This window comes from Excalfactoria chinensis, chromosome 6 (assembly GCF_039878825.1).
Source record: "Excalfactoria chinensis isolate bCotChi1 chromosome 6, bCotChi1.hap2, whole genome shotgun sequence".
Classification (NCBI taxonomy): Eukaryota; Metazoa; Chordata; class Aves; order Galliformes; family Phasianidae; genus Excalfactoria; species Excalfactoria chinensis.
In genome coordinates, this window is record NC_092830.1 from 15,329,639 (window position 1) to 15,355,189 (window position 25,551).

Here is a 25,551-nt window from a genome sequence, read left to right on the forward strand (position 1 = left end):
AATAACGGCATCTTGATACCATGTAGCACCACTGTAATCTGTGAAGAAGGATCACTGAATGTTGCCTGAGGTGAGAATTGGCAACTTGACCTTGCTCTGGTATCAATATTTCTGACCTTTAGAGGAGGCCTGACAAACTGAAACTTGGAGCTCCCCTGAAACTGCATGTAGGCATCTTTCTCTGGCTGCTTTGTTAACATCAGCGCAGTGTTCCAGGTCAGAATATTTCTATAGACATGTAGAAAAAGTCAACTACATCTCTTTTCTGTAACAAACTTGAACCATGAAAGGCTCGTTAGGGTGTGTGCTGGGTCAGAGGAGTGCCCATAGTATGCTTTTGTTGAAAACATTGCTGCTTGAGCACAGCTTCATGGTGTGGGTGCAGGTTTGGTTCATTGCCACGTGTACCAGGAGCAGCCAAGCCAGTATAGGTCTGTGGTCTCTTTAAGATTGTTGTGTTGCTGCTTGGCAAGTGCCTTAATTCAGGGATTGTTTCACACCTAGCGGTGTCATCTATGAATATTAAACCTATTCTGCTAGACTACAAATTGTGCTCGGATGGCAACAGCTGTTTCCATTCTTCTGTTTTCTTGTGCAATTTGATGGGTTAGAGAGCAAGAATGTGTTGTTCAGGGAAGCTTTTTCTTGATTAAAATATTCCCATCTACCTCTTCTCTATGTAACTGTTACCATCTTTCCCTGAAGATGGCAGCTTTTTTGAGCACTATGGTTGTTTGCTTTTATTGCTGACTTCTCTCTGCATGGGATACTATTGAAGTACTATAGAGAAGTACTACTGAAACACTACTTTGTTATTTAAAGCTTTAAAATTATCTGAGTGAGTAATGAGTCCGACAGGAGTTCTCTTAAAATGGAGAACAGAGTTATTCTTGTTTTGTGAACAGAAGTGAAAAGTAATATATATGTTCTCTTCTGGGGAGGAGTTTTGTGCAACTGATAACAGCATTTTCTCAACTGAAAGTATACAATCCATATTTACAGTCTTTCTCTGGCAGTTTGATAATCTGTCAGGATTCTGAAGCCAGTACGGCCTTCCATGCACAGATAAAAAGGGTGGAAAGGGTTTTTTCTGTTCCTTGAGCTTCTCTTAGCCCTGCTATCTTTTTTTGTTCTGATGGTGTAAGAAATGACAGCTGGTTCTTTTGGTCGTAGACTTTGCTTCTGGCTGACAGAGGGGCACCAGTCTCCTCAAAAGACTTGTCTTTCTGCCTCAGAGAAAGGGTGGGGGTGTGAAGCTATACCAAGGCTATCCTTATTAATGAGTTATCAGGGGAAAGTCAGAGGTTCTGTGTAGCAAATGCATTAGTAAGTTTCTAGATGCTTTAAAAATGACAATGCAGACACTACTAGAATAACAGTACTGTTTCTTCACCCATGTTTCCCTTGGTGCTCATCTAGTAAACGTTTGTTTTGTCATTAAACTGTTCTCTTGATACTATTGGTTCTGTAAATACTGCACTTCATCCTGGCTTTTAAGATTTTCTGCAATACCACAGTTCTCGTCAGAATTGTTCTTAGTCAAATTTCACATTTTTGTAGGTCTCGGCTTAAAATAATCTAGCAAAAAAAATCCAGGAGAAAGAGTTGAGTGTGAGGAATCTTGGCTGTTTAAGGAATGTGACTATAAAAAGATCTGCCTTCTGATGAATAATGCACTGTGCTGGCAGAAGTCTCAGAGGCTGATCATAGCTCTGGGTGCAGCACGGGTGGTGTAAGCCATGCTAGTACTGCTTGGGCTGTGCCCTACACCTGTTGCTGCATCAGCAGGCTTGAGCAAAAATGAAGGCATTGTGGTACTGCTGAATGCACAGTGGCCAATTTTGGTTTGCTTTCTAAAATCCAAGATAGCTTTCTAATCCCTGGAAACGTGTTCCCAGCTATTGGTGGGGGTTATCTATCATGAAATGCAAGGAAATGCTGTAGGAACAGAAATATTTAGCTTTGGTCAACAGGTTATGTACAAGGGTACTCCCTGTTCATATAAACAAATGGCGATGTTGGTTTACAATTTACCACTGAGGCCCTGATTACAGTGGGTAGATGAAGTAACAAACTGTACCCTGAAAACCTTGAGTTGTGATGTAGGTTGCTGGGGAGCAAGCGTTAGTATATTGAGAGTTCTACTGAAGAGCTGTTGTGACGTGTAGCTGTGTAGCAAACAGCCTGTGCTGTATTTAGTTCACTTGCAGGGCTGCACACTATGAGAAAAATAGACAGATTGTAGAAATGCCTTCAGTGTATCAGTTTTGTCTCTTGTTCTCAGAATTTGTGGTTAGGAAACTGGTTGTCAAACTGTGTGCTGTGTGACGAGTGCAGCTGAGTCTAACATTTGGTGCAGTGTCCGGTTGTGATAAATCAGCTGTGCAGTAAACATGGTGAGGCACTGGCCCAGGCTGCCCTGAGAGGCCATGGTGCCCCATCCCTGGAGACACCCAAGGTCAGGCTGGTAGGCTCAGGACTCTGAACACTTGATGGAGCTGTAGGTGTCCCTGTTCATTGCAGGGGAGTTGGACCAGATGGTCTTTGAGCATCCCTTCCAACTCAAATGATTCTATGATTCTGGACTATATTGAAAATGCGGGTTAGTCAGGTACTGAGACCACCTGAAAGTGATGCAAAACCACTGAAATCCAAGAGGAATAGGGGGTATGTTTTTGTTTTGGGTTGTGTGCTACCATTTGGAACAAATGAAGTTATAAAGAAATAGTTTTCAAAAAGTGGGGACTTGAGTTCTACCTTGAGCTATCTCAACTAGCATTCACTTTTCTTATTTTTCTCCCAGTCTCAAGTCCTATTAGAAAAAATGAGTGTTGTGATTGTCAGCTTAATGACAACAAGATTGCTAACGTGTAATTGAGAATTACTTTGCACATCCACATTGCCAGTAACTTGGCAAAGATCTCCCATCCTGTACTACTCTTATAAAGCTGTTGCATGCAGAACCATGGAGGGAGTGTTTGGTATGCTATACGCTCTGCTAAGACCACCTTTGTGCATGTGTTCTTAGCTGTGGGTGACTCGAGGGCACCTAGAAAGAAGCTTTTGGTCACCAAAGTTGCAGTGTTGGAAGTGTTCCTAATCTGTTTTGGCTGTTCCTCCTAGGTGGAGGAGTAAGAAAATGCTCAGTGCGTAAAACCTAGCTAATACAGGGGAGGATGACAATAAAAAGCAGTGTCTGACTTGTCTAGTCTTGCTGTTGGCTCGTGCTGCCCATCAGTGCCCCTGTGGCAGGAGTCCTTTCTGGCTATTTGGTAGAGACTGTCAAGTGCTTGCTGTGGTTTCTGCCTGTGTGCCTGACAGCAATGCAAGGCTAATGCAACTTTGAACAAAGATGGAGCTATTGATTTCATATTTGAGAACTGTTAAATACTTATGCTGACTAATATTTAGCTCATGAAAATATCCTGCAGTAATCTTCTTTCCCTCCCTGAGGATATGCAGGAGCAAACATGAAGCAGCAGCAGATGTATTTTCACATGTGACTTGCTCACAGATCCTTCAGATGCATGCCATTTCCTCTTCCCTGAAAAACATCTTTCACTTTCTTTTCCTACAGCCAAAAAATGTTAATGCTCTGCAGCTTTATTACTGGGTGAAGGTTTTCTTTTCAGCTGTAGGTGCATTAAGCTGGGCGTAGTAAAAACCAAGATGCAGTCAGTTCTGCTAACGGGTGAAATTCATGTGCCCTGCTTTCCAAAACATATGCTATCATTTTTTTTTGTTCTGTAATGACTTACACAGTACGGTGTTTTGTAAGTTCTTCTTGCATGTCATTAATTGTAGCCACAGATAATAATGAAACTAAGGCAAAGTGGAGATTTACTGGGGCTCAATTCTGTGAAGCAAGTACAGCTGGTGGTTGGAAGAGCGGTTTCTGTGTTGTATCTGTAGTAGATGGGATGCTTGCCTAAGTGACCTGGGCTTGAATCTTCCTTCACAAAGCTGCATAGGCGTTTTGCATTATTTATTGAAGAAAATGCGTAATCCGGCTCTGTTTTCTATTTCCGTCTTACAGCAGCAACAACTTCACAGTGAGAGTAACCTTTCAGAATTCCAAATGCCAAGTGAAATCTTTGTACTGTTTCCAAATGTTTCATTTTAAGTTTTGTTACTTGTGGTCTATTCCTTTAAACCCTTGAGTTCACCAATCAGGTAAGGAAAAGTGTCTTTTAAAATGTTAATTTTCTATTTGGCTTCAGTCAAAGTTATTCAAGTACAACAAAATTCTCCTCCAGCAAAGCCACAGTGGGTTAGGACAGCACTAATGCTGCTTGTCACCTGATTTGTGTGTGTCTTCTTTCACGTGGATAACCAAAGCAGCTTACCTGGAGTTTTGTTGGGTGTATTTGGAATGAACAAACACATGCTATTCATAAAGCTGTACTGGAACTGTACACTCCTAGGAACAGGGTCTTTCATTCTGTGCAGCCCAGAATGTGATATGTGGTGGATCTGGTAGCTTGTCCCACTTACTATGGGAGGAGACAAATGGGAAAAGGCTTCTAGCATTCCTCAGAGCCGCCGGGGAGCCAAAGGAGGTAATGTGGAGAGAACTTGGATGACTTTCTAAGCCTTAATGAAAAAACCTGCTATTTTGCTGATACTGCCTCGTAATGTGAGACCATGAGAGAGATCAGTCTGAGAAAGCAAACCGGAGGAAGTGTTGTTGCTTGTGCAAAGCTAGATGTTGTCCAGAAGCAAACTGAGGTCTGCAATGTGCTTTGCAGTTTGTGCGTATACATGGCAGTGCTATATGTAATACATACCTGAGAGGATTTGGATCCTCACATTCCTTCAGTGGTGGAAGGAAGCGTAGAGTACAGCAAAAGAAACCACAACCTTTGCTTGGCCTGATGCTGTTTTCCCATCTGCAGCGTAGCAGATCCTGTGCGAAGTGCTTACTTGTGTTACTGTTTGGGGTACTGTGGGTAGTGTGGGAGCATGGAAACCCAGGTTTGCAAAACTTGTTTAACCTGTTTATGTCAGATGGAAGCTGAAGGCACTGAATGGTGTGTGATTGCAGATGTTAATAATGCAATCAAGCACTTTTCAAATTCATTAGCTCAAAAAAGAAAAGCATCACTATTTAATTTATTTATTTATTTTTTCCCAGCATCAAGCAATTCCTTCAGCTCTTGAAATGGGAAAGAGTGAGGCTGATCGCCATGAATAGGGAACAAATTCTTTAGAGCGGAGTGTGACTTCAGCTCTATTTGGTGCTTAGCATAGCAACCCTGGCATCAGATCTTGCTTCCCAGCTGTTCATGGTAACGTTGCCCAAATGAATTTCCATTTTTTCACTCAGATTTTGAATGTAACCAATGGAAGTATGGCTAGATTCTTGCTGGCAGACTCAACTGTGCATAATGGGTATTGCCAAAGAAACCCAATGCACCAGCCCGCAATAGGAGCAGTGTAAAATTCCTTGGCTCTGGGGCACAGTTGCACAGAGTGTGTCATTATTTTCCATATATTTAGATAGGCTTTGGGAAGGCGTGGTGTTTTCCAGAGTAGAAGTGCATCTCTACTGAATTCAAGGCCACCTTCTCAAGCTTTGCAGAGATCCATTGGCTCTGAATACTTCTGTTTTAGCAACCCCAAAAAGTGAAAGCTTTCTCTTGGTGGGAGGGAAGAGAAGGCTGCTGCAGTGCACTGGGGCTCTGCCAGGCTGCTGGTGGCTGCAGTGTGGCTCTGGTCTGTGGGAACTGTGGGACTGGGAAACTTGTAGGTGGCACAAGAATCGTTCTTATGCTGGTTTACTTTCATGTGGTCTTTGCGTTAGCACAGGGACTGAAGACTGCTTTACCACTTTACCACTGAAAGCTAACGTTGCTGTGTAAGCTGGAAGGAATGCCTTAAAATCTGTGTCTTTAAGATGCTTACTATGCAGGAGCCAACATAATGGGGTCATGTTGTGTTGTGAGGTTGCCCTACATAAATGCAAGAAAAGATAATTGGAAGTCATCACTTGGGTATCACAAGATGGAGGGAATTGAGAAGAGATAGCCTTAATGTGAACGTACAGCGTCCATCATGTATGCTGCTGAAAGCTGTTCATACACCCGCACCAGGGACATACAGAGTACATTCCTGCTTCCTGTTCTCCCTGAGTAGCTCAGAGGCTGCTGCTCGTACCCTTGGTGTGCTGCGCACCCACCCCGAGCTGTGTGGGGTGGGAGGGTCCAGGGGGAGCTGGGCGGACGCTGGTGGGAAGTGTGCTGGCACAGCCTGCGTGAGGTTGGCACAGCCTGCAAGCAGCAGATGCTTGACACGCTTTCCAAGCAGATCTAATGGAAAGTGCTGCCAGTGCATGTGCAAGTCATCCAGAGCACACGGGGTGAACGTGGTGCCCCTTCCTAGAAGGATCATGCGGCATGGCATGTATGGCTGGGAATGTGTGCAAGGGGGAAGCTGCTGAGTGCTGTCATTTTTCTCTAGGGCTGATTCTTTAAATTGGGCTGTGCTGAGATACTACAGCTGTGAATTTTATTTCTTTATCTATTTCTTCTATTTCTTATTTATTTATTTATTTTCCCCCCTCTCTTGAGCATATTATCTCCTAACTGCATCTGAGAGGCCATCTGAGTGAAAGCCAAATCTCATTTGAGGAGTGCTGTGGGGTTCTCCAGGTTGATTTACTTTCTTATAGCGTATGATTAATACTGAACTTAGACATTAGTAGCCCCCTGTAGTAAAGGTTTTGTGAGGGGATTTGTGAGGCATTGATAGCTATTTCACTTAATGTGCCCATGCAACACAGCTCAGTGTAGCTGGCATTATTTCACATGAAGTGCATCAGGTTTGGTGTATGTGTTAGTTGGAAAGTCAAATTGAAAAGCATCCTTCAAAAGGTACTGTCTGTAATGATGGATGTGAGCAGTTATTCAATCAAGCTTTACAGCACTATTGTCTATTCATAACTTAGCTTATGTCTTGTGAACAAGAAGGCTTAATTGCCTAGAATACTTGCCCAAGTGGAGATATATTTGGACAGATTTCTTTTGTAAATGTTTCCCGAGAAATCCATGCATCTGTTCTTCCATTTTATCTGTGTCTCAGGATGCTGTTTTTTTTCATTGCCGTTGGTTGGAATATTTTTCTATGTTAGATATTCCATTTAGAGCCATAATAAAAAGAGACTAGAAATACCACGTGAAGGGAGAAGGGGAGAAAAAAAAAGGAGTAAACTTGTGTTCCTTGTGGGTTTCTTTTTTAAGCGAGCTGCGTACTGAAGAAAATGCTTCATCAGAGCTATAGCTGGCTTGGATTGGTGGAAAGAACAGTGGCACTCAGGGTGGTAGTTGTTACCTAAGCACTTACAGAATGTCTGTTGGATTATAATCCTCGGGTACAGCACAAAGTTTTGTTCCTTGTCTACCCTTACTACCTGACCTTTGGCCAATGCCTTCTGTAGGGATTTTTTTTAAAGACAGCAACATTCTCCTTGTGTGTGTGTGACTGACTTGTGTGGACAGGTGATGGAACTGCTGCTGCGTGGGGACACCTGCTCTGTTTCCTTCTGGGTGCTGTAGCCCTTCTTCATGAGGCTGCTGGCCTGCCATGGGAGCATCTGTTTGGAAACTGCTTTCCATGAGAGCAGAAGAGGTGTATAAAAGCTACAGGATGACCAGGTGGGATTTAAATATAATTGCTTCAGTAAATGCAGCCCTAAAAATGTCTCTACTTAGAGTTGATCAAATAAATACCTGAATTCTTTGTGCTCTCTTCCTGTGATGGTGTTCATATGGTGTTTTAGATACCTTCTGGAAAAGGTAACGCTGCCTTGGATTAGTGGAATGACTTAGAGTATTGCTTCTGTTTCTGTTCCTCTAACACCTGGAGACAAAGCAGGCTTTGCTGGAAACTAACCCGGGGTGGCTTTTGCAGTAGTGATGCTTTCTCTGTTTCCCAGCAGCTAGCAGTGTGTGGTCTGGGGTCTTGAATATTGCTCAGCAAGCAGTGCTAGGACTCCGCTTAGCATCTTTCGGTGTCAAAGAAACTGCCTATTTGGAGAAGAAAGCATCACGCTTTAAGTGGAGAGTATCTACTGTATATTTTTATTTGAGGGAAAAAAAGTAGCTTTAATGGAAGCAGTGCTTCTCTGTGTCTTCTGCCTGATGTGAAGGACCCGAGTTTAGTTAAGCCTCGCAGCAGGGAGTAAGATATATTTAGAGACTGCTTCTTATCTGAAACATAGATGCCATGATGAGATAATGAAACAGTGCAAGGGGTTTCTGGTACAGCAAAGCTTGATAGTCATATGATGTAAAAATAGAAAGACGGGAGCAAAGAGGGGGTGTTTTTTTCTACCCGCTCAGTGTTTGGAGTCAAGCAAGAAACATGAACTCAAAAACCTGTGGGATGTCCAAATACACTGTCTGTCCTTTTCAGCCCTGTGGTGTGTTTGAAATCCTTCTCCAGTGGCACCAACAGCTCAATACTCTGCCAATACATTCTCAGGTAGTATAGGTGTCACTGAGCCCTTGTCTGAAAGGTTTTGCGTTGGGAGAAATAGCAGCTGAAAGCAGTGGCACGTAATGGTCAGATTCGGAGACTATTAGTGCAAGAGTGCTGTGTGCTGGGAATGGTGATCATGTCTTCCTCTCTCCTGAGATGGGATGGAAGATGCAGTGTTGTTTTTGTGGAGAAGGCACTGTTGGGGTGGAAGAGAATGGTTAATAAGAAGCACCTGCTTGAGGCTCCTGGCTGTGTTTGAGCCATGGGGAGTGGTGGTGGTCGAGGTTCCACACTGGCATAAGTATTCTATGTTTCCTAAATTATTCAAGTCAGTCAAGTGATTATTAAAAAGCAATTTCTGCTTCACAAATGTTTGTGTAGGAATGAGGAAGAATACATTTTATTAACTTCCTGAACTACCGTAGCTTGTATTTCCCCCATTTTCATGCATCTGTAAACTGAAACATCTAATTTGAGGCCTGGGATGCTCAGATTAGTCGAGCAATGAAGAGAAGGGCTGTTTTCATTCATAGGCTGCACAGGGAGCAGTCTCACTAGAACTTCCACACTGCTGGTTGCTATGTGAATGTGAGCTTATTTTGGTATGTACTTACAAGCCCTTCCACCTCAAGTGAAAAGCACGGCTTGCTGATAGCAAAATGGGAGTGAAATGGAGACACAAGGGAGCAGCAGGCTTATCTGTGCCCAGTGCTGGACTGTCTCTAATGCTCGGCAGTCACTCGTGAGTATGGAAGACTGGTGTAAGCAGAGCTAGGAGGAGTTAATGTATAATGCTGCTCAGAGACGTTTGCTGCCTGGTGTGCAACCATAAGGCTAAAATACGTGAGGCTTTCCCTGCGTTTTCAAGCTATTAATATCACTCTGGCATAGATGAAGTGTTTTGCTGTGTGTGTTCTCAGCTACGCAATGATCTGAAGGCTGCTGCCTTTGGAGAAATGGTAGGAGAGCGAGGGGGAAAGGAGCATGTTTACTTTCCCCCTGATTTCTAAAAGTATTATAGACAGAAATGAGCTAATTATGGAGCATATGCAGTCATCTTAATCTCTGATACTGTGAATGTCCATTTTCCACTCTTGTTACTGGAAACATAACTGTCAGAATGGACATATACATTCTTGTGAAGAATGGTTGGAAATATTTTGCTTTTTCTGCCCTGTTTCCCAATGTATTTTTTTGCATATGTAGTATCCTTAACTTGGTTGACATCCATTTTTCAGTGTCTGTCTTTGGTTTTCCCATGGTTTTCATAAAACAAAGTATATAACAGGATATTGGATAAATATATAAAACATAATAAGCTTGAACCTAATAAGCTAGCAACAACCAACAAGTGCATTGTAAAACATTATATGCTCAGCATGCTTTGTCTGCAGCTTTTCCTTCTGAGATCTTCTCTCTTCATCTCCCAAGCACAAGCATCATTGTGAAGAGATAGTTTAATATTTGGCTGGTTAAAAGCTTTGTGTGAGCAATTGGGCCATAACAGTTTAATTGCCTGCATTTTTCCCTGTTTTGCATGGGGGGGGAATAGGTAACCTTTAATGGTGGTAACTGCTTGATATACAGTATCGGCGCTTGTAGTCTGAGAAGTGTGCATTAGTTAAATGAGATGCAGACCTTGGGGATGGGGCAGTGAGTACTGCAGATGGGAGGATCTTACAGGTTTATGCAGGTACCTTTTTTGGAAGAGAGTGACTTCACGGACCGTACTTGCTGTGCGTGGATTCTGTGTGGGTCTTCATGTTCATCTCTTCTTGATCCTCTTATGCAAGTTGTGCAGCAAGTGATAAAACTGGAGGGTTTTTCCTACCTGACAAGGTAGGAAATATCTACCTTCATACCTTAAGCGCAGTCACCTGGACTTGGTTGGGTGAGGTGCTGGAAGGCTCCCGGGTGTGTTGTGGGCACTGAATGCAGACAGCTCACTTTTCCAGCTGTGTTCACTGAGCTAACACACAGCCTCAATGGCTGGTGCTGCAACTTCATTCAAGATCTGAGTTCACCCTTCCTGTAGAGTTCTGCCAGGGCAGGTATATGGATGATGAGTTGTGTTCTCTGCTTTCTGCCCTTGGACGGCTCATATTCCCTGTCCCAGCTGTCTTCATGAACATAGCTTGCTGAGATGCAGAGCTGTTTGGCTTCTGTGCCAGCACCCAGGCTCCTTCCTGCAGCCTCAGGGAATTTCTGCAGCAAATACTGCTGCCTTGTGTCATGAAGTGAGCAAGGTTGGGTATTGGGGAATTCCCTTCTGCTTAAGAAGTGGAACCACTCTCCTGATACTAATGAATATTAATCATCTGCTTGAGAAAACATCCAAAGGTGGATGTTGCGCAGGGGGGGAAAGTCTTCAATTCTCAGTTCATTTGCTGAAAAACTGAAGTTATTTTGCAAACACAAGCCCTTATCTAATTGCATAGTTAGCATCTCTAGTTGAAACGGATACTTATCAATAAACATCAATTAACAATACAACATAGTTAAAAGTCATAATGCTGAGTGAGCAGCAAGCTGCACAGGAAACCAGTGATGGATGTGATCCCAAGGACTCACAGTGCCTTGTCCTCCCCAGAGCTGAGCCCTGACTGGTGCATGGCTGCTGTGTCCAGGTCTTGGCAGCAGGCTCCAGCAGTCAGATGGCTGGTGCAGCTGCAGCTGTGGGAGATGCGCTGTTTGCTCAGTTTTCCTATTGGAAAAGCGGGCTTCTGGGGGAAGTGTCAGTGTTCAAGTTGCTGGGGATTGCCCTTTGTTCTTTATGGCAGTTTGTTGTTAATTATGCAAAGCCTTGTGGTACATAAGCTGGCTGGTTAGCTAAAGTCCCTGAAAAATGGCTGTCTTCATCAGGATGCACAAATGCAGAACAACTTGAAGGGTTAATAGTTTTTAGTTCGTGTTATGGATGCATATATAGAGAGGCAGATAAAATATGCAAACTGTTGTGTAAAGGCTTCCGGCATCATTTTGGGTGGGTAGTTTGGTGCAGTCTCATATTGCTTAACTGCTTTTCTAACCCTGTCTCCTCTGTATGCTATTCTAACAAAATCCTTTGCTTTTTTGTTATTTCTTCTGCATTTCTGCAAGAAGTGTTTTAATTTCCTCTGAGGTAAAATAATTTCTCAACAGAAAATTGATGAGGCAGAAGTGTAAAAATGTGTCAATATCTTTGCTGGGATTGCATGCTTCAGTGTACTCAAAGAACTGGGGTAATGGATGACAAAAATGCTCTGATCCGTTCTCTTACCTCCATATGTTCCTGTGGCTGCATATCCCCTTAAATGCCAGGCACGGATCAGGTTCTGATCTCAAAGCACCTGGGGAAATCCCTTAGAGCATGCAGCAGTGTGTTGATGAGACTGCAGAATTGCCTCCTGTTTCTCATGCTCAAAGCGGGGTTTCCCTGCAGCCAGGGTAATTCCCCAAAGCCGGGAATGCTAGCTGTGCTTAGAGGGGGAAGGAAGAGGTGGAGTTTCAGCTGAACTGAATTCCAAAGCCATTTTTTTTTTTAATAAGCTGTATTGAAATGTGTTCTGCAAAGGCTTTTTGTTGCCAGGGGAGCTGGGATTCCTCACAGTGCACCACTCTGCCCCCCCCTTTTCCCTCTTAGCATGCAAGGAACGCTGCATCATCCAGCAAGGGTATCTCCCGTCTCCCGCCTACGCAGCATGCTCCGCACAACAAGCAGCAGTGAGCATGGGCAGCTCCTGAGAAAGCAACCTTGGCTTTCCCTTGGCAAGGTTGTACTGCCTGCAAGCTATAACTTCATTCCCCATCTCAGGTTCTCTGGAGTGCCCTTTGTATCTAAAGCGAGATCACTTCTAAATAATGGAAAGAGAGGGGATTGCAGCTGCTTTTTAAAGCATGCTGTGGGAAACGCTGCTGTTGGTGTAGCAACATTTGTACTAGAAAGCCTGCTTCTAGAGAGTAGCTTTCCTTTTTTCAAAGGGGAAAATCATAGATGATAAGAAACTGAAACAGATGGTCTTGGCGTTTGGTTCAATCAGCAAATGTAGAAACAATGGGGTGTGAGAGCGCTTGTCTCAGACTGTGCGTTATGCTGGTGGGGGGCCTCTGGAGCTGGGATTTAATCATGAACACTTGCTTCCCACGTGGTGCATGTGAAGTGAAAATCCCTTTGTATTCCTTACACCACCCAGCCGTTGTTCTGAGATGAGGACACTGGTGTGTGACCTGGCTGCTTAAAGCAGTTATTACATGTAGAGCTTTCCCAGAAGAGAGACTTTTTTTTTTCCTCATCTTGCTTTTCAAAGTGACACAAATGTTTGGATCTTTAGACAATACAGAAGAAAAATTGATGCTGTTAATGAGACTGTTGCCCACCTACATTTTAAAATTACTATCTCAGCTTGTCTTGTGGTTATTGATGTTATATGGTGGAGACTGGAGATGTTAAGTACTCAGCCTGCGTTGGAAAATGCCTCTAGAAATGTGGTAATTGGTGTGAGACTGTTTCAGACTGACCTTCATGTCCGAGTAGGACATGAGCAGATGGGTTCAGTTTGTGTGTGATATTTCAGGTGCTGTGAGTACCAGCCCAGGACCTGGTGACTCTGCCAAGCCCTGTAGTATTCAGACTCTGCTCTTGATGGCTCCTGTTTAAACTACTAATACCATTGTAGAGTTGCACTGGCCTTAAGGGAAGGCACTGCTATACAAAACAAAAAAATCCACGGTACATCAATACATCTGGTCTAGCATAAGGTCAGAATGAGAACAGTGGAAGTTACCTACACTGCCAGCCTCTTGGTGGGGAAAACAAACAGAAAAACACTATGAATGCTCAGCTTCAAGGAAACAAGGGGAACTTTGTGCTGTCAGGTGGACAGGTGTGGTTGCTGATATAGGTGTGTGCATAGAGACTTGCAATGTGTACGCATGAGTTGCTGTACGCTTTTAGTATATTCCTTGCAATAAGGTATGTCAAGTATTTCTACATGCTATGGCCAGATGTTCTTGGTTGTGAGGTGTGGTAAAATCCCTCAGTAGTTATTCTTTCCCCATTTGCTTCATGGTTTTCCCTCAAATACAAGACTACGTGTGGGTTGCTCTCTGCATTAAGGTGGAACAAGCCTGCTGAGCTGTGAGATACCAAGCAAGGGGTCTACCATGTGCATCATCTCTGCAGCTTTGGGTCATCTCCTGAGTGTCTTCCTAGGGTCAGAAGTACAAACTGAAGGAATGATGTGAAGCATAACCACAACTGTTTCTGATGAAGGAGGCAGGCTGAGTGTGGTGAGGTTGCTTGCCTCACACGTGTAGAAGCTGAGTCTTAGTTTTGAAGCCTTGTGAAGTTCCGTGATAAACCATTGCTGTAGTTGCACACAAGTATACCAAGTGTGGTTGCATAGCATTGCTTCTCTAGTGCTAGCAGAAGTGAGAAATCCATCACCAGGTTCTCTGCAGCTAGAAATCCAAGAAAGGTCTTGTTTTAAGGGCTCTCATGAGCTGTATTTTCCAAATAAATGCTTTCCAAACATGTTCTGAAAGCTTATGGTACTTAGAGTTCCTGAGATGGGATCAGAAGGGCAGGGAGGGAGCGTGAATTGATTCTTTCTGCTTTGCTGCCCAGAAAATGGCAGCTTTATTTTAACCTTACTTTCATGCACAATACATATGGAAGGTGTTCTGCTTCAGTCAATACTGAGTGAACCCAAAAACAGGCCTTATACCCTGGCAGGCATTGCACATGTTGCTGGTAAAACAGTGTAATAATTGATGAACTCCTTTGTTTTCAAAGGAAAACTTTGTAGAAGTCTTTGCTGAGTAGTCTGCGCTGGACAAGAGGCTGGAAGCCAGAAGTTTCTGTGCATTGGTGTTTCAGGCAGGATTTCATCAAACTTTATTTACTTGTTTGGTTTTTACAGTGCTAGAAAGCACTGGAAGGATCTGAAAGAGGAAACAAGGAAGAAAAAACATGCCCTTGGCTTATCCTACGAGCCCCTGTGAGGACTACTGGAAAGCATTCTTGTCTTAGTTTAAGCATAGCATGGATATGAGACCTTAAAACATCTAGAGCTTTGGCTTCCAAAAGCAGAATCCCAAACTGATCAGCTGGGGGCATCTGTCCTGCTTGCATTCTCTTTTCCCCCAAGTGGAACTCCTCATGTAAGCTGAACTGTGTGAGCAGTTTTTAGGGGCTGAGCCTTGTAGCTGAAGCAGCTTTGCTGTGGTGCAAGGATTGCCATGCTGCAGCTACCTGGAAATTAGAACCAGGACAATGTGCGAAGGGATTATTTGTCTGTAAGACAAGAAGGCTGGAGGGATGTGAAATATGTGCTGTGGTCCTTACTCTCTAGCACAGGGCTTCAAGTTAATGTTTTTAAAGTGAGTATTTGCTAAAGTAGAGAATGTATTCAGTAAATCTTGCAGCCATTGGTGTGAAACAAAGATTGGAGTACTAGATCTGGATTGGCAACTGGGGCATGAGTAACCCTCACACAGACTGGTTACACTTGGTTTTGTGGATAAGTAGTCATAGTACAAAAGGCTTTGGCTGCTTTCACAATAGAGACAAACCTCTACCCTGTTTTACAGAGGATGGAAGAATCTGCAATGATTTGAGGCATGTCTACTGGGTAATGTTTCAAGCTAACCTGTAAAGTAAAGAATGTAGTAATATTATTTGACTACCCATGCCTCAATGCAAGGTTCTGGTTAATTCTTAGCTGCCTGTCTTTCAGAGTTTTATGATCATGGGTAGCTTCGTGCACACTGGCAGAGAGAATCAAGTAGGTATGAATGAAGAGTTATATCATGTAGCTGCCAGCAGATTCAGGAGTCTTCTAAATCATAGAATGGCTTGGGTTGAAAGAAACCTCAAGGGTCGTCATGTTCCAGCCCCTTGCCTCAGGCAGGGCTTCCAATCAATAGATCAAGTACTAGATCAGTACTAAATCCTACTTCATACTCTTCCTGGGGCAAAGGCTAAGATGTGAAGGTTTTTTTTTACAGCGATTGTAAAACACTCTGTTTGAGATTGAGATTTGCCTTGGGAGGTGGCTGTGAGGTGGCAAGGCTTGTCTCTTGTGTAGGAACATAGTAGTGATTTCAGTTAATGGGATTTTGTTTCCTTCTGATGACATTGTTTGCTTTTCCTGCACAACAGCAGGGAAGTGGGCTGGGGAGAAAAAGGGAAGAGTTTGTTAATCTTGTATAACTACAAGCCTGGAGTTGGAGGGGGCAGCTCAAGGAGTTGCTTCTCCAGGGCCGTTCTGTTTAATGCATATCTCATTTCAACTGTATGTTGCATCATTCACAGGCCTGCCTGAGAAAAGCTCTGGTAGATGCTCACAGGAAATTTGTGGAGAACAAGACAAATGAGTTGACAAACTTGGGCTTATTACAGGGTGATGTTGGAGTTGATGAGAAAAACTAGCTTTTCTGTGTGTATCTGTAGATGGCTGATGTGTTGACTCCAGAAAGAGTTAAAGCCCCCAAATTCATAGTGAAGCTTTTATTGAAATGAATGTTTTTGTCGTTCAGTAATACAGTGATTTTTGAGATAGCTGAGGTCTGACCTTGTCGCTTGACTGTGTTGTGTGTGGGCTGTAAGGTACCACTGAGCTTTTATGGAAGTAAAACAAGACAATCAATCTGAAAAACCAATATCCTCGCTTCATGGAGAGCAGAACTCTTAATGTAATATTGGGGATTTTACTTCTTAGCTTTATTCAATTTTAGGTTACTGAAGTTTCAGCTGCCAATTTCAGCCACACTTTGTGATTTTCATGGAGGGACGAGGATAGATGCAAACAAAGACCTGCTGACAAGTGATACAGTACTTAATAAGATTAAGCTTCTGCTAATACTAGCCTTAGTTTCTGTTTAGAAAGAAAATGTCAGGTCCCGATCTCAGCAGGGGTGAAGAAGAATTTCTCATTTCCCAGCTGCAAATGATGCCCAGGGGAATGCGAGAGCACAGTCATGGGCGGGTGATAAGAAGGCAACGTGGAACATGGAAGTTGTGCTGTGATAGATGTATTTATGCAGAGCTCACATAGTGATTCTTTGCTTGGTTCAACATGGCTGTGGAAAATGTCCTTACTGGTTGTACTTGGCTTCGTGCTGCACTAGCAGTAACTGGGGGATTCCTTCGCATCCCAGGCAGCACACAGAGACCTTTGTTTTGGGGGAATTGTAAAGGATAGGTTTTAAATGAATTTCCAACTCTGCTTGACTATTGTCTGGGCAGAGAGAGGTAAAAATCACTTTTGCCTTTGGCTGCTTATACAAATTCATCAGTTGAACAGAGTTGGCCTTAGGTGAGTAGAGTTGTCCATCAGGGCTGAAGGACATACGCAGAGCTGGAGCTCATGGGTTGAGCTGGGATTGGAAGGCATCTTCAGAATGGAATTCTGCTGTTAACGTCACACTACTTGACTGTGTTTCCTTGGGCAAACTATGTTCTTGAAAGAATACAGACATTGCCTACCTGTTGACAGGGTTGGCTTGATTCAGGAAATAAATGCAAGGCAGGGTTCACTGCAGGGGACTCGCATACAGTGCTTTGAGTCTTGTGGATAGTCTAAGGCTATATTTGATTTTTATTATTTTTTCCTGTTGCATAGCAGTTTCCAAGCTGGAAGACACCTGTGATTAAATATGAATACATGAATACATTACTGCTTGTTCATGGTTCGTACCTGAAGGAAGGAGTCTTGTCAGATGAATACCTGAACTTTCATGCTGCAGGGTTTATTCAGTCTATGCTGTAAGAGACACTTGCACTGTGAATGGAGCACATGGAGCCATGACACATCTCTGTGGTTATGGGGATCTTTGCCCTTTTGGTGTAAGGACAATGGATGTCATCTACCTGGACTTCTGCAAAGCCTTTGATGTGGTCCCTCACCACATCCTTCTCTCTGAATTGTAGAAGTGTGGATTTGAAAGATGGACTGTACTATGGACTAGGAATTGGCTGGCTGGACACAGCCAAAGGGTTTTGATTAATGGTTCTGTGTCAGGGTGGAGGCCGGTCATGTGCAGTTTCCCTCATAGGTCGGTTGGGAGGAGCTGCTCTGGGTAGCCTGGACTGGTGGTTGGTGGCCCTGCATATGGCGGGGGGATTGAAACTATATGATCATTATGGTCCTTTTCAACCCAGGCCATTCTATGATTCTATGACAAGCTGTGGACTGGCTGTGAGCAGTATCCCTATTCATGAAGCTAGTCTGTGTCTTTAAGACTGCCCAAAGCTGAAATAAAAATGGATGTGAGGTTCAGTCCTTAGCATAATTGTTAGTCAACTAATAGTTTGAAAAATGCTAAGCCTGGTTTGCTTGCCAGCTTGTGTTTTGCAATTCCTTCACTCCGATGTCTGTTTATACCCGTTGATCACTGTAACTGCAGTAGTGCTTTTCAAAGGGAAGTTTTTTACTAGAAATTGAAACTATTTTAATGGGTTTTTCAGTTCAGAGCCAAGTTGGGAGGAAGGCAGATGATTTGTGTAGTTGTAGTGGTAGATCAGAGCTGTCTGGGTGAGCAAGCACAGGCATCTCATGCTCTGGTGCTGTAAGCACAGCAGAAGCTCTGTTTGGGTGTTTTGGACTAGATCTCCAGGCGACAAAGCTGCTGGTGGTATCAGCCAGTGTGACCTGCTGCTCCACTTTGTCCTCGCTCATCTTGGTGCTGTGTGTGCAGCAAAGGCTTTGAGAGGCGGGGAAACTTCCCCTTGTGTACTGCCTGTCCTTGTCAAAACGAGAATGGCTTGCAGGCATTTGACAGGAAAGAAATATGAGTGACGAGTCACACTCCAGGAAAGGCCTTGCTCCAAATCCTGAGGCAAAAAGGAGGTGCTTGCCTTTGGGCTTCTCCTGCCCACACCTCATTGTGTTCTGGTGCTGGAGAGATGGCAGGTAGAGATCAGGTAAAACTGCTGGTTGCTGTCAGCCTTTGCTAGCAGAAGGAAATCACAGAAGCGGTGTTACTGGGGTTCCCTGCTCTGTGTTTATTGACCAGTTCCAAGTACGGCTGAAAGCTATCAGAAAGAGAATGTACTGGGCATGTGCAGTGACATGCAGCTTTCTGTGAGCAGCGCATGAATGGGGCAGCTGCTACATTTAATATTGATTTAGTTATAATAACATTCTACATTGCTCTGGAAGTATAATCATTGGCTGACTTCATGAGTGACTTCAATTACGAGTCACTGTGTTTGAACTGCGAGTTAGAAGGTGTAAAGTGTCCGCTGAAGTATGTCGGCTTATTAACATTGGGGAGGGTAGCAAGTAGGGGAAAAAAAAAAAATAACACGAAATGGGCCATATCTATTACTATATTCTCTTAAGCTTTGAAATGTTAAGGTTTCAAAGGAGCTGCTTTTTGAATGCCAGCTGTTAGGAAGGATTATATCTCATCTTTAAGATGACTTTCTAGTCTGTAAACGTCAGAACTGCCTATGTGATGTGAAATGTGTGTTCTCTCCTGGCAGCAGGAAATGCAGGCACTCTATGGGTGTGCATACCCTTCTGCAAGAGCGCTTTCCTGGCTCTGTATCTCTGCTTTCTTTTTTGAGGTTGGAGGGAGCAATATACTGGGGTGTGTGTGTATGTGTGCAGTTTTACAGGAAATAGTTTAAACCTTAGGGGGAAAAAATTGTATGGGGCCTCACTTGCAGAAATTCAGGCACCTGCAAGGCAAATAGGCTTACTTATGCTCATTTTTCTTCTTCAGTTTCTATGGAAGTTAGATATCTAACCTGTATTTCTTTTGGAAGTTACAAAAGCAACTGATGGTTTAAAGAAACTTGATTAAAACTGGTATCGTTCCCAATACTTTCTTGCCCCAATCTCCTATTCTGGCTGTTAAAACAAAATTAGAGCCTGGAGATCAGGCATCGCAGATCACTTAGCCAGCATTTGCCCACTCCATTTAACAGTGCACTGTTCAGTGGCTCCAGGGAACTTAATAGGTACCAAAACAGAATTTCCACCTTATAATGCCAAGGTAAATCACTTAAGCCAGTTATGATCAGTGTTATTTCCACACAATTTATTTCAGAGTATTTGGCATGTACAAATCTGGAAAAACATTGACTGTCATTTGAACTCTGAGGTATTTCTCAGGGCTTTTGAGGGAAATGAACAGAACTTTTAGAAAGATAAGACCTCACTTGTATCAGCAAGTGCTCTAGCCAACAAAAGGGACTTCTTGTGCTGCCTGTGCTAAACCTATGGTACTTTCAAGGTTTTAGATACTTGTAATGAAATTACCTACACTGATGTGCATCTCTGTAGTTACTGTCAGCCTTTATTTGAGATGGGGCAGGAGCAGAAGCATGTTCACTAAAGCTAAACTTGGCTTCAGCAAAAATGCTTCTAATTACTAGTTCTGAACCATATCTTTCCTTTTAAGCTCCAACACTTAAATCAGCAAATGTGATCTGGATAATGCAGAGGCTTCAGTCTAAATGAACTCAGTTACCTTCACTACAATATAAAGAAAACAAGTCTATCTGGAAAGCTGAGAAGGGAAGGGAAAAAAGCTTCAGCATGGGAGTTGGAAGCAGCAATTGATGCTCATCGGCTGAAGATTAAAAAGAGCAGAGAGGTTAGTTGTTGCATTCAGTTTTAACAAAGCAAAAAACCAAATGTTTCTGGATTTAATCAAGCCTGGCAAAACCTCCTTACATAAGCTTCATGGCTGGTTGAGCTGCACTGTAATATAAGACAGCTCTGGGACGTGACCAAGTAATTCCAAAAATCTTTACCTTAGACAAAAGCACAAGTCAGTAAGTAGGAGAACTCCTATTAAATAACCAGTTGTAAACGTATTTGCAGTTTTTGCTTGTATTATTTTCTTGAAGCAATGCTTATGTCCTGTGACTAGTTTGCCCACACTCGGGTACACTGATATGGACAGTAATCATTGCTCCAAGTACAGCATTTCATTTACTATCTCAGAAAATACACATGTAAAAAAACTAATCACATACTGTAAGGTAGATTTAAAATGAAAAACAATTTCCTAAGGTATGTCTTATTTATTTTTCAAATTGAAGTTGAATAGCCAAGTGAAATGGAGCTATCCTAACGTGATAGATCAACAAATATTTCAGAGACACAGCTGTGGAACTGTTTAAGAAGACAAAACTAAAACATGTAAAGTTGGTGCTATCTGGGGAAAAAAAACAAAACAAAAAAACCACACAACTAATTGAGCATACATGGGCCAAAAGATACTCCTTGTAGCGCTTGGATGCTTATTCTTTCCTCACCTTCTGCACCCTTCCAGGCTCTGCCTTTGCAAAGGTGCATGTTCTTCTAGAAGTCTTTGCTCTAAACATTGCTTAGCATTTGCCTTTTTGTAATACAAGGGCGGGTTTGCTGCCCTTCCCTCATGTCCTTGGGTGAAATGCTGACTTGTAGATCAATTTAAAATGTTTAACAGAAAAATTGCTCTAAAATATTTTCTTCTGTAATTGGGTTGAACAGCTTTTGCTCTCCAATTTAATCAACAATTTTATATCCGCTTCAGATGATAGACTGAACTGAATACTTTGTCTTAACTCTTCTGCATTATTCATAGCCTATTGTCTCTGTTCTTGCATTGTGAGATAAATGACCTCTGTTTTCAATAGTTAAATCAGATTTATTCTTTCTTCGGCCCATGTAATATTTGAACAAATCCCAGACAGAGTTGGAAGGTAATTTCTCTAAGATGTGAATTGTGGGATTGCAGTCATCTAAAATCCATTGATGCATCAAAATGATAGCATCTATTTGAGGGGAGAGCAAACTAAGAGGAACCTACTTGAGGACCTCAAGTTTTATCTTTCACAAACCTTTTTTTTTTGCCATTGGCAGTGTTAGAAAACCAATTTCTTTTAATCTTATCCTAATCTTATCCTAATGATTCATCTGCTCTTGGCTACTATAAAGCTATATAATACCAGAAACTCTGTACTGTGCTTTTGGGAGTAGGACTGTTTTTAAGAGTTTGTACCTGCCTAGCACAGCAATTGTCTCCTCCAGCTCTTTTCCCACAACCAAACAGACTGTTCTGTAAGGAGTGCTATGCCCAGAACTAAACCCACCTAGAACAGGATGTGTACCTTGTACTTGTTATTTACCCAAATTCCTCCTTTTGGGTCTCTTCTCTCTGGAATCTTAGATTTTTGAAGAACCTAATGAGTAGTTTTAGGAGTTGTGCAAACAGATGGTTGTAGATGAAAGCGGTGGCCGCTTGTGAAGTGAAATGGTTTCTTATGCAGGCACTTACTCCAGGGGATGAAGAGTACACATGGATACATTCAGAGAAATGTTGGGTAGTCTCTGTTGTATTTTTTCTTTAATCTTTTGGCAAGTCATTAGAAATAATTTTGTGATTAACCAAATTGATGTATGAATGCTGTGATCTTGGGGATAAATTTGCTTAGAAAGTACTTTTTCAAGGATTGTATTAACTTTGGCCAAACACTGACACGTTTTAATTTTTTTGTTGCTTCTGTGCCAGTAATATTTTAACTACGTTAAATATTCTCAGATATCACTGGCTCTCATGAAGATAACTTCTTTCCCTCTGTCCATGAGCCAAGAAGCTAATGAAGATTGCACAGTTCAGTAAAATATTTTTCTAGGCTGTACTGCAGTAGGAGAACAGAGATGCAGTTTTCCCTGCACGGTAATGAAGAGCAATGAAATGTGGAATGACAAAAAGCAAGGACACCTGCAGAAGGTGTTCATTGTGACTGCCTGAGCCCTGGCCCAAGGCAGAGTTTTGGTGATGTGCTGTACTGATGACAGCGTGTTACACCTGCAGGCGATGGAAGTCTGGAAGTGGAAGATTATCTTGCTGATGGCAAACAGCCAGAACAGCCCCTTGTACCCAAGAAGGGCTAGATGGCTGGTGGCAGCTGATGAAACAGCTGCACATGTTGGGCATAGGGCTGACTAATATGTTACATAGCCCAACCATGCATCACTTGTATTTTAGGTTTGCCCTGCAAAGTTGTTTGTTCAGAAACCCTTCTTGCTTGTTGGAGTTGTCTTTAAAAAAAAGTGTGTGAGCTGCTTGAATAAAATCTTGTCCTGTATGTATGTATGACTTGTAGTTGCAAACTACATTTGCTATGCTGAATAGTGTTCTTGAAGGTCAAAAGAACAAAAAGGCATAGCTGCAATGCTTCAAAGAATGTGAGGTGGTAGTAAATTATTCCTTTGTCTCATCCTTGGAGTTGTTCTTGGTGCATTAATGTTTATAACCTTATGGGGAGACCCAAATCCCCTAATTCTTGCTTCACAAACAACAACAAAAAAGTTGCTTTGGGATTGTATAAAGCTCTACAAAGTTGTTTTAATGTAAGTGGCATGGATGTAGAATTGTTAAGGTTGGAAAAGGCCACTAAGATCCTGTAGTCCAACTGTCAGTCCATCACTGCTGTGCCCACTAAAGCATGTCCCTGCTTAAATAGTACTGTCTGTAATAGCTGATGAATTTGCTATTCATCTTCTTGTTGATGGCTATTAAAACTGTTATCAGATGATGGCTGTGGAAATGATGGTGGCGGAGGCTTGAGACGCTCCCACTGCTGCAAAATGTTGTAATGATGCCCACAGTACAAATCTTAAGTGCTGTCGGCAGCAGATTTAAAATCAGCCAGCTGGCTTGGAGTGCCTTCTCCTGTTTGGGCAGTTTGCTCCACAGCTGCGGGGTATCTTCTGCAATGGCCTCAGTGCTTCCTACAGCAGTGCTTGAACCCCATGCCCTGTGAAGTGCCGGTAGTGGCTTAGCTGACATTACAGCAAATAGCTTCTGTAATGCTCAGCACAGCTCTTGCAGTCAGTTGTATTTAAAGCCAAGTCAAGAAAGGAGACCTTTAAAAGTCCATCTGGAATCTTACTTGGTTCTCAGTGGTGCCAGGTGAGCTGGCTGCTCGTAGCTTGGGGCTGTAGATTCTGCTATTGTGGGGAGGAAAAAAACAAACAAACAAAAAAATATAGGGCTTATAGCAAGAGACCTGGGATTCTTCTCTTGCAGTGTGGTAAAAAAAGTGCTCTCATATACATATATATAAAGAATTATATATCTGAAATTCATTATGTGGGAGCTTTAGTGATTCCTGTCATGTACAGGAGAGGGAATGTGTTTGCTTAGTCTCCATAAGACCCATCTTGTCCCCAGGTGCTTTAGTACCTGAAATGTATTTTCTATGAGGAGCAAACACTGATGCTAGCTCAACTCTCACTCTTATCTCAACCTTCACTATGAGCAAACTCTTTGCTTTTTCTTTCTGTTTTCAAGGACCAAATGAAATATCCTACTGATTGGTGACAGACATATGTATGCTCTAACAGATGCACTCAGTTCTTTTTGTGTCCACTATCAGAGGGGAAATTTCAGTTACACAGTTATGTAATCTTTGTGTGTTGTATTAGAACTGGATTGCAATGGTATCTACTGAGGTCAAATCAAGTAACTAGATGAAATTTGAAACTGGGTGAAGTAGACATGAATTCTGGGGAAGCTGGGTGGCATGAGTAGGATCTGATGGAGGGAGGAGGGTCATAGCTCCAGAGTTGTTGGTGTGCTTTCCACTCAGGGGTGAGACTGTGAAATGCCAGCTGTCAAGGCTGTAAATCCATTGCTATGAAACCTTGACTTGGTAACTGCTTTTCAATCCTGCACTGAGGAGGGACTCCTTAATGGCCTGGGGGCACAGCAGGGAGATAGCTGCTAATGTAGCTGTGTGACTGGGCCTTGGCCAGTGTTCAGCTGAGCCTCCTGCTGAAGCACAGAAGTACGGTGACACAGAGGCCAAGTAGTGCTGGTACACGGATTTTGAGGAGGAGTAAATAGGTGTTTTGCACATACCTGCTTATAACTTTTTGTTACTGTGGGAATGAATTTGGACATGATGACTAGTTAAATGAGTTCTTGCAGTTTACTTACTATCCTATTTAACACTATCTTTAAGATCCTCTAAGGTGGAAGGGGAAGAAAAACATTCCCTTTGTAGAACTTAGAACTTGTTAGGCAGTGCCCTAACTTGGTGTTTGCTTGATTTAGACTGCTTTAAGGTGGATGTGCTGATGGAGTAAGCAAGCACATGAAGTGCTGTTTCCAACCTGAGGCTGATGTGCTTTAGTACTGCTTACTAGGAGGTGTCACAGGCAAGTCCTAAGCTTCAGGGTTATACAAAATAAAAAGGAGGAGATCTGTGCACAGTTGAAGAAGAAATACAGAAAGTCTTCTATTGGCTGTTTCAGCTGTTATGTAAAGTAATGCTGAAATTACCAGCACAGCACTTAGCTGTTGTGTTATCATTCACGGGTAACCTTGGGAGGAGGCTTCCCAAGCAGGGTGGGCTAAAGTCACACTGCTTAGCTTGTCTCTGTTGGTAGTGACAAGGTGTGGGGCTCCCCATGTAGTGTGTTACCAGCTGTGCTGCATGCTGGTGTTATCTAAAGATGGGTGTTGTTTGTCTCTGGAATTCCCCCTCCCCCCTGCTATAATGGGCATTGCTCTGTCAGATGGTAAAGATGCCACATGTGAGCTAATGATTTGCTTAATAGTGCAGTTAAGTGCCAGTGAAATCAATCTAGTGACAGAGTTAAAATTATCTCCTAGTTACACAGGGAGCTGAAGCCTCATCTTGGTCAGGGGAAGAGGGGAATAGGGTAAGATTGCATTTAAATGCAGTTCTAGGAAGTGTGGGGCACGTAGGGAGGTCTGGCACCCCACTGAGGGGGTAAGCCTCACGTGTGGGTTAGTTATCTCTAGCTAGATTGAAACGAGCATTTTAAGCCTCTTGCTAGGTTGAAAATGGTGTGGGAGAGCTTACTGCAATTGGTTTCAGGCTGTGCAGGCTTTATTTCCTTTGTTTAACTTCCTAACTTAATCTAGACAAGCTCTATGGGTGCTTGTTTTCCTTGCCTGAAAATATGCCTACATCCCATAGGTGTTGATTCTTGCGTGCAGGCTTTCTAATTGGGGTAAGAGTGGCAGTTTTGCATCAGCTCCCTGCAGATCTCCTGGTACCCCAAAGAGTACAAAGCAGCCCTCTGCAAAGCTGCTGCTGCTCACATGCGAATGGGC

General features: G+C 42.8%; 1 protein-coding gene across 4 annotated transcripts in view; it reads left to right on the plus strand.

Annotated features, from left to right (window-relative positions):
• The window catches only part of MCU (mitochondrial calcium uniporter), a 78,825-nt gene that overhangs the window by 28,036 nt on the left and 25,238 nt on the right, over nt 1-25,551 (plus strand). The window contains exon 1 of one of the 4 annotated variants that reach the window (XM_072339840.1): nt 9,063-9,220. The exons of 2 other annotated variants lie outside the window; for them this stretch is intronic. In XM_072339840.1, coding sequence (XP_072195941.1) covers nt 9,149-9,220 — 72 coding nt within the window. In that variant the 5' untranslated portion in view covers nt 9,063-9,148. Of the gene's footprint in view, nt 1-9,062; nt 9,221-25,551 lie in introns of those variants that run through there. One more of the 4 variants, XM_072339838.1, reaches the window with a different exon arrangement.